Source organism: Helobdella robusta (assembly GCF_000326865.2).
Source record: "Helobdella robusta unplaced genomic scaffold HELROscaffold_10, whole genome shotgun sequence".
Taxonomy (NCBI): domain Eukaryota; kingdom Metazoa; phylum Annelida; class Clitellata; order Rhynchobdellida; family Glossiphoniidae; genus Helobdella; species Helobdella robusta.
The window spans coordinates 2,213,199-2,223,207 of record NW_008703571.1 but is presented as its reverse complement, the minus strand read 5'-3'; the positions used below and the strand labels follow the sequence as shown (position 1 = coordinate 2,223,207).

The following is a 10,009-nucleotide window of genomic DNA, read 5'->3' as shown; positions in this document are numbered from 1 at the left end:
AATGAGCTTCAGAAAACGCAGAGATCAGCATCTTCAAGAGAAAACAGCAACCAACAACAACCAACCCCGGCAACTAACAACAATCAATTCCAAATTTGCCATGAACAAAAAGAATCCGGTCGGCAACATTGGCGACGACAACAGTTATTATTTCAACGGCAAAACCATCAGCAGCAGCAGGATGAGCGAGGACACCAACACCATGCTAAAAAGCATCGACCGCTACAAAGATAATTTAAACGCAATAAAAACGAATTTCTGTCCAATTAAATTTGAAAGCAACGACAACTACGTTAAAAATAAGAAATGTTGGTGTTCCATCAACAACGAAATCATTTGCAACAAAATTTCAGAAATCCCAACATTCATTTCAACATCATCAGCATCAACTCCAACAACGTCGCAACAGCCAATACAACGACAGCAACAACACGTGTACAACTCATTTTCAGCTGACAACCAACAAATATTAAGTCTCCCTCAGGGATCGTTTCAAAATTTAAAAGTCAGAAAAATTTCTTTAAACTTCAATTCAATCGAGAGTTACATAAGTTCAGAAGCCTTCGTTGGTGTAGGCGATCATCTGCTGGAACTCAGCTTGGGAGCTTGCAAACTCAAATCACTGCCTGATAAGTTATTGAATGGACTCAATAAGCTGCTCCGGTTGAATTTGTGGGGCAACCAATTAGAAACGATTCCAGATGGTTTTTTCTATGAGAATCGAGACTTGAGAGAACTGTCACTCTGGGGAAACGAGATTTCTGAGTTGGAGGAACATTTTTTTGCTGGGCTGTGGAAGTTGAAAAAGTTGGATTTGGATAGGAATAAGATAACTAAGCTGTCCAAAATTGCTTTCAAACACCAGTCAGCTCTTCAGGTAAGATGGTGTTTTGTTTGATTGCTTGACTCAATGAATGTTTCAACTGTTTGTTGAATAGCGGTTGGACAACGAAAGCAACATTGCTTACCAGAAATCCACTTCTTTAAAACTTGCAAACAATTGCGATGAACAAACAAAAACACCTAATAGACAGAAATAATTGCGGCAATGTTTTTAATTTTCAAAATTTGATTCGAATTGAGAGACAGTCAACTAAACTAATTAGCTATATATAATTTTTAAACAAACTTTTATTTAAATTTTGTTCATTTAAACTTGCTTTAAGACAAAATAATTTTTTAACGTTTTCCTAAAAAAAATTTTAATAGCTCCTAACCGCACTTAGCATAAACTTAATTCCCGTTAAAGCCAGCATACTTTATTGAAATGGCGAACCATCCCACCGCCTGCCGACAAAATTATCCTCTTACGTCGTAGTAAAGAAAAATTATTCCTCGTTACGGCATGAACTAAATTCCGGGCCCTCGTTCCATCTTTAGAGTCCCATTTGCACAGTAAGAATCAGTTACACATGATTTTAACGTTGGGCTGTGTGCGCGTGTACGTGTGTAATCGAAACGTGTGCGTTTGTATGTCTAAGAGTCTGTGAATGTATGCGCGGTTAATAAGTGGTTTTGATCGTAAGTACCCGTGAAAATGTTCATCAACTTACAAAACTGTTTAGATAAATGTGAATTATTTTTTGCCGTATGTGTGCGTGAGTATGGTTATATAAGGTTTTCTTGCTTACGTTTTTATACATGCAATAGGTTTGTTAGGAAAAAGTTTTATTTGTACATGGTTATCCGAAACAAGTATACAAACGCGTACATAACTTGTGATGGAGTGCGTGTGTACAAAAGTAGGACGTGAACAAGTTGCAAATTGAAATTTTAACCGCTCTTTATTCTTTGGCGGAACAATTTACTTGAAAAAATTCACTAAAAAGAAAATGGTTCCAACGCAAAGAACATTAAATAAAACATTAAGCAAAAGAAATGAAAAAAAAATCGAAGAAAGCAAATATGGAAATGAAGCGGTAGAAAGGAATGATGACTTTGCAAGAGATGTATATTAATAAAAGGCATTGAAAAACAAAATAACAAACAACTGTCAAGCTAACAAACCTAAAACAAATGAATGAACGGAATGAAGAAAGAACGAACAAGTCCAAGGATATATACATATTCACTGTCTGTTCTTCCGCTCGTACGTATCAGTTTTACTGTTTTTGATGTCCTATACTGTTCGGAGCCTGGTTGTGTTTATGCACGTGTGTATGTGAGTGATTGTATGTGTTTTAAAGTGAATGTAATTTTGTACATTATTGTATGTGTTTTAAAGTGAATGCAATTTTGTATATTAGTGAATGTGTTTTAAAGTGAATGTTATTTTGTATATTAGTGTATGTGTTTCAACGTGAATGTAATTTTGTATATTAGTGTATGTGTTTTAAAGTGAATGTAATTTTGTATATTAGTAGGCAATGTGCGTTTGGATGTGCGTGTGCCTCTATTTGTAAGTCTATATATTATTTTTGGCTCATTTAATTGAAGTGTATCTTGATCAATCGACATCCGTTTCAATCTGTTTGCTTTATTTCTACCATCTTACTTTGTTTTTTTTGTTTAGTTTGTTTTGTTTTTTTCTCATTTGAATAGGCTTGAAAGTTCTTTTTTAATTTATTTTAAACTTTCAAATTAGATATTTTTACGGTAGTTTTATTTTCCATTTGTGAAATGCAGCTTTATATTTATTGGCCGAAGCAAAAAAGAACAAACACCGCGCAAACCATCGTAAAAATACTTTGTAAGAGTCTTTAAAAGCTTTCACAAAACAAAAATCTTCTCACTAAAAAGCAAGATAACTTTCCATCATTCACTTTTTTTATGCATTTTGCAATATTTTCAACACATAAGATGCACTTCAATTTCATCTAGGCATATTTACAAACATTATTACTAAAATTTTATTTGCAATAGTGGCGATATATACGTAAAAATTCATTTGCTAGCATTGGACGTCTGGGAATTATTTTTCACTTTATCAGCACTAACATATGCCTTATCGATGCATACTTCAATTTTTGTCTTTCCTGTCATTTTTCTGTTCTTGTAATAATAACAAAAAATTTTCTTTTTTATTCATTGTCTATCTTTCTCTCTCTTTCTCTTTCTCTCTCTCTCTCTATTTCTCTCTCTCTTTCTCTCTTTCTCTCTCTCTCTCTCCGTCTCTCTCTTTTTCTCTTTGATATTTCTTTGATAAATTGTTTCAGTTTTACCATTGTTAATACTGCCATCATTATAAATGTTTGTTACAGTTTCACTAAAGTTCCAATTATCACTTTTGATGACAGCCTCATTAGTTCATTGCAACATTTACATAATTTGTCATTCAGTTTTCTACTGCTGCCTCTGCTGCTGTAACTGATGTTCGTATGTTTGTTCATATGTTTCTTTAATTAATTACTGAGTACTCTTGTTTTGATCCCTCAGCGAGTTATTTATTCATCTCGCTTGTCCAGTTAATCGAAGGAAAAATATCCTTCTAACTTTCAGAAATTTTTTATATTATTTCTGTGTTTGTTTGTCTGTCTGTCTGTACCTCTCTCTCTGTCTGTGATTTTTTCATTGTATTTCTTTTTCTCTTTTAATGAGATGTTACAAATATATCTGTTTATCAATTTTTTCATTCTTTCTTTCTTTTTTTTTTTTTCTTTCTTTTTCTTTCCCCCTCTCGTTCTTTCTTTCTCTTTTTCTCTTCTTTCTTTCTTTCTCCCTTTCTCTGTTCTACTTTTATTTCATCTTTATTCCATGTTTGCTTTTCACGTTCAATTTCACGTTGTTGGTCGTTTAATTTAATTTTTTAAAGTTTTTCAAAATTTTGAATGAATTATATTACGATGGTTCGTTGTTGTTTGTGGCGTTTAGTTTTGTTTCAGAGATATTGTTTATGTGCACGTGTTTTTACTATTCTCTTCTTGTTTGTAATGTTAGTTTTGATAGAACAATTTTCTTTGCCTACTGTGTTTTTTATTTTCTTTATTCACATCGATTTTTTTCTTACAAGATTTTTTCTAAATTTCATTAAAAATGTACTTTTGCACTCTTATTTCACAACCTTTTTTATTGATTTTCTCATGTTTTTTTTTCAGATGTTTCACAGTAGATTGCACAATCGCTTACTCACTGCTTTGCACTCGGAGGACTTGCATACAATTATGTAGAAAAAAATTGCAACATCCTTCATAGAACTATGCCAGACAAAATTTACTATCAGTTATGTGCATATTTATGCAGCTACGTGCACGTAAAACACCGGCAGGTAGTTCTGCTTTCAAAGGGAATACATCTTTAACCAGTTATGAAATGTAACGAAAATGTAAACGTGTTTAGAAAATTTCTATATTGTCTGTGTTCTTTATTTTGATATTCAAACATTTAGCTTGCCATAAAATTTTTGGTTAATTTTTACACCTCAAAAATTAATAGAAAAATTTACAAACATCCAAAATTTTCCATCTTCCTAAAAATAATCTTGAAACCGCCACTATCGGCAAGCATATAAATTTCTATTAAAATTATTTACATGCAATTTTTTTACAAATGAGTTTTATAAAAAATATATTGTTTTCCAATATTTTTACATTTCTTCAACATTTAAAAATTTTTTCTTCATGTACAAATTTAAAACGCTATTATTCACTACAGAAAATTCGATATCAAGTTTGCATTGATTCTCAACAAATAGCGTACAAATAGCAGGCTTGCTTCAATCAAACCCACAGATTCTCTTCCTAGGTGAGAATCAAATCAGCGAAATCCAGAAAGATTCCTTCGAATACCTGGAGAACCTGCGAGTTTTGCACCTGGATGGCAACAAACTCAACGCATTCTTCCCTTACACATTCGCCAAATTGCGTTCTCTTCGAATTCTCGACCTGACGAATAATAAATTGAACTACGTCGTCGATAATTACTTCGCCAACATGCAGAACATCACTGAAATTCGAATAAGCAACAATGTCATTGCTAGCGTCTGGTCGAAAGCATTTGCCAATCTATCGTCATTGCAGAGGTGATGATGATGACGACGACGATGATGATGATGATGAAAATTATGATAATGACGATGATGGTGATAACGACAATGTCGATAACCATATTTATCATCATTTTTTTAATGTTAGTTTCCATCATCAGCATCTTCATCCCCATCTTGTTTTTCAAGGTTACATTTGGACCGCAACAACATTTCGTCCTTGCCAGCAAACCTTTTCAAGAAATCCTCCAAACTTCGTTACCTCTCACTCAGCAGCAATCGCTTTCTCTCATTCAACAACAGTGAGGTGGTTCGTGGACTGAAGCTGAAGTTTCTAGACCTCACATTCAATCCACTAAAGTGTGGTTGCGATATTGTGTGGCTGAATAAACTTAGCAAAGTCAATGTCTATTTGACATCGTCGTCGTCATCATCATCTTCGTCGTCGTCGTCGTCATCTTCGTCATTTTCATCGACCAAGTTGAAGTCATTTTTGTTGTCGGCAGATGGACTAGATAGAGCAATTAAAAGTGATTCGGCTAACAGCATAGACACTCAGGTTTATGGGTCTTGCTACAGAATGAAGGATCTACCGCAGCAGCAACCTTACCAACGTCAACAACATCAGAGATTGCATCAGCCGCAATACCAACCGCAAAATTATTTAGAACAACATCACCGACAACAACATCCACAACATTATCAACAGTTGCAGCAGAAACATCGCCAACAACAACATCAACCACTTTATTACATTCGTCCACGGCATCATCAAAAGCATCAGCAACAGATACCACAACGTTTTTCGTCAACTTCAAAAACAGTAGCGCCAACAGCAGCCCCAACAACTTCAACTACACTAACTGCAACAACACATTTCAAGGATAAATTTGCAACTTACTCTTACCATAATGATAACCACGATGGTAATGGCGATGATGCTGTCGATTTTATGAAAAAGTTTGTGGACGATAATGATGATGACGATGAGGAGGAAGATGAGGAGGAAGATGATAGTGATGATAATGACGATGATGGTGATGAAGACAACAACGTTGATGACGACGATGATGACGTCAATTCCAGCCAACCAACGAACGGTAAAAGTGTTGTCAACCGACATGGCGAAAGATTTAAAGAAAATGGGAGCGGAGAAAAACAAACAAAGAACAGCAACAACAACAACAATAAAAGCAACAATAACAACAATAACAACAGCAACAACAATAACATCACCATCGAACACAACAACAACAGTAACATAATTAATGCCAGAAGCAACCGCAATAAAGACAAGAAAGGTGAAAAAATGCTGAACTACAACAGCACACTCAATTATCGTCTCTACAAGAACCTACTGAGATACAGAGCAGGAATCGCCAGTAACAACAAGATTAACAATGAATATTTCAACAAAAATAATAATAAACCCAATAATAATAACAATAATAATATTTACAATGCTAACAATAATAATAACAATTATAATTATAATAATATAAATGACTTTTATAAAAATGTTTACGATAATTATGGGTATAATAAAAATGATAGATACGCTGGAAGCCATAACATGTATGAACTCCTCTCTTTATCCACGTACGCTAGGACTTGGGAAAAAATTTGTAATGAGAGATACAGTTGATCGTTCGTGTTTGGACGGTTGTTATTGTTGTTGTTGTTTGAGGTTTAGAGTTGTTATGTTGTTGTTGTTTGTGCTATTCTTTGTTGGGCAGTTTTTGTTGTTTGAGGTTTTGAGTTGCTATGTTGTTGTTGTTGTTGTTTTTCGTTTTTTTTTCAAACAAAAAACAACCAACAATGTGCCATCCTTGGTTGTTTTTTGTTGTCGTTGACGTTTATTTTGTTGTTGCTGCTGCTGAATCGGTTGCTGCATTTTGGAATATTATAGTTAGCATTTTTTGTTGTTGCTGTTGATGTTATTAAGCTGATGTTGTAATTTTTGTTGTTGACTTTGTTATATTCTTGCTTGTAGATAGCGATAGGTATGTAGGTGTTTTTTAAGGTTTTTGATAATTTTATTTGATTTTTTTACAAGAATGATGTAAATATTCAATGTGTTTGTATGCAATTTTATGTTTGTATGCATCGCTTGGAAACTTCCACTTTCCATTATTTCGCTGATGTTGTTGCATTCAAATTTGATAAGAACGTGGGAGAATTTTTTTTTCTATTTTTGCAGTGATGAAAATTTTGGTCGCTGAGACTAATGTTTGCTTTCCTTATGTTGACGTCTGGGCTGATGCGGTTGGCGCATTTTCGACATTGTTTTTGTTTTTATTGTTTTACACGGCTATTTCGGAAACTGTTTTCTAACATTTTTTTTTGCTTTCACAAGATTATTTATGTTGCGCTGTGTCTGTTGTGCCGAAAATGTTCTTTTACTTTTCAATCTTTTGTTTTTGTTTTTAAATTTCTTCAAGATTATGCAGAATAACTTTCACATTGATCTGTTTTTATACGTTGCAATGTAGTATTTTAAGTATTTTTGTTCACGATCACCGCATTTTACGATGGCATTTTATATGTTATTGACGACATAATTTTTGTTTTTCATATCTTTACAGTAGGTACTGATACATTGTATAGCGTATTTAATAAGATCTTTTTTATTATTCCCATTATTATTTATAAGCCGTTCCTCTTTCGTTGGAGTTATTTTTTTATGACGCAATCAACTGCGTTCTGACCAATTTCTGCTTGTTCATTGCACAACATACATTTTTATTGTTCTTATTTTTTTAGTATGTTGTTGATGTTTTTCATCAGGTTTTTGCAGCAACTGTAGTTAACACTGCTGCTCTTCTATTTGACGTTTTTTGACGTAATTGTTGCTCACGTTATTATTATGGATGTTAATGTTGTTATCTATGATGTAACTGTCGTTCCAGTAGTTAATTACGGCATAACCTTTTGCTCTCCGAAGAAGATCATAAAACATTTCCATGCCGACGCTAGATGTCACAAACAAATCCAATTAGAACTGAGTAGGAGTTACCCACTGAACGACAATTTATTATTCATTCGCCAGGGCCGATTATATTTCACGTTTAATGCGCTAATATGGGTGACTTTTATTTATTCACTCGTCAGGAGCAAATATATTTCACATTTAATGCGCTAACAAGGGTGACTTTTTTCCCGCCAGAGTGACAGGAATTCTGACAGATTATATATATTTTAATCGCTATTGAAATTTTATATTCTACGCGTGATTTTGTTACGAAGCGTTGTCTTTCACATATTAATACACGTGTTATTATATATATGTTATTAAGGGAAAATATTTATATTTATTATATGTATAACATATTGTTTATCTAATTGTAATTAGGAGGCGTACATTTCACAAACATCGTTTATTTTGTAACATTTTGAAAAATATATTTCTATATTTATACAACTATATCTAACTATCCACTTTATATAAAAAAAGTAGAATATGTATATGCTCCAAATGAGTATACATTTAATTTTTATTTACATCAATATTTACATTTATATAAAAATGCGTAAACATGAGCGAATCGTTTATCCACCAATGCTAGTTCACTTGTTCAAATTCTTTCCCGCGAATATATAATTAAAATAATTTTTTTTTGCAAACCATTCACAAACAGGTTTTGTTTGCATGCACATTTTTAGGTGTCTGAACGTATGCGTGAATGTATTTGTGTTTATGTTTGAGTTTGATTAAGTATTTATGTATTTATGCATATGTGTGTGCTTTCACATCTAGGAGTAAATAGACCTATCTGTAACATTATGTATTCGACAGGTTTGGACAATTAATCACAGAAATGAACATGCGACAGTCTTAACGCTTGCAAATTCGCAGATGCCACGTGTGAGAATTGTGAGCGTAGAATGTGTGCGCGAGTGCGGGCATTCGATTTTGTATTCGATAATATGTTTGTCTGTACGTTTGGTTTGTATTTCAGTTTGTTTATTTAATTTTTTCAACTGTTTGTTAGTGCGTTTTTTTTAATTTGTTTTATGAGGATGGGCTAAAATTTCGTGCATTTGCATTTTATAATTTCAAAAAGGATTTCACGATTTTTAATTGTTTGTTTGTTTGCTTGAACGTATATTTTTTGAGTCTGTTTCTTTGTGTGTGAGTGTGTGTGTGTGTGTTTGTTTGTGTGTGAGTGGTGTGTGGAGATTACATAAAATTTATTCAAGTACTTAGATAGTGCGATATACTTTCGATGAAGTTTGACTAACAGTTTTTACAAAGTTATAAATAGCTTGATCTCACGCAAACAGCTGTGCACATGCTTATATACAAAGAAAGACACACACGCACATGTACACATACTACACGCACACTTACACACACACATATAAATATCCCAACATATAAATTATAAACTAAAATTAAATCTACAATCCTGGACAGAAAATATTATATTTACAAATGGTTTTGCTTATATATATATAAATCATACATGTGTGCTGAATCGTGTAATTTATTTTTCTCAATTTAACAATTGAACCATTTCACAGATTTGTTTTGCTAATTAATTACTTAGTTAATTAATTAATTAATTAATTAGGAAAATGATAACGTGGATTAATTGGATGATGATTTTAAAAATGATGTCTCTAATTTTAAAAGTTTTAACTATTTAAGCAGTCTCAACAACATTTATATATAGCATAAAAATAATGATGAAAAGAATGATGAAGATGATGATGTTGAAGATAGCCATGTTGATAATAGAAATCAGGATGATGACGAAGACGAAGACGATGATGTTGGAAGTGGTATTGTTAGTGTTAATTTATTTAGCAATGTTCACGTCAGCGAACGTTGCCTAATTAATGACCTTAATTAGAATGGAGCATGATGAATTCGAAGATGATGGTGCTTTCGATGATGACGATGATGATGTTAATGATGGTGATAAAAAAGAGGAAGATGAAGATGATGATTAAAAAGAAGAGGAAGAAATAGAAGATGATGATAAAGAAGAGGAAGAAGAAGAAAATGATGATAAAGAAAAGGAAGAAAAAGATGATGCTGATTATGGATAAGAAGAAGACGATGATGATAAAGAAGGGGGAAAA

At 32.9% G+C, this 10,009-nt stretch overlaps 1 protein-coding gene across 1 annotated transcript; it reads left to right on the top strand.

Annotated features, from left to right (window-relative positions):
- Window positions 1-634: 634 nt before the first annotated feature.
- Window positions 635-4,904, top strand: HELRODRAFT_142654 (hypothetical protein; the record flags this gene model as incomplete). The annotated part of the gene is made up of 2 exons (XM_009011909.1): window positions 635-877; window positions 4,668-4,904. Coding segments are annotated over 2 exons (480 nt in total), but the record flags the coding sequence as incomplete, so codon positions are not given.
- Window positions 4,905-10,009: the final 5,105 nt, after the last annotated feature.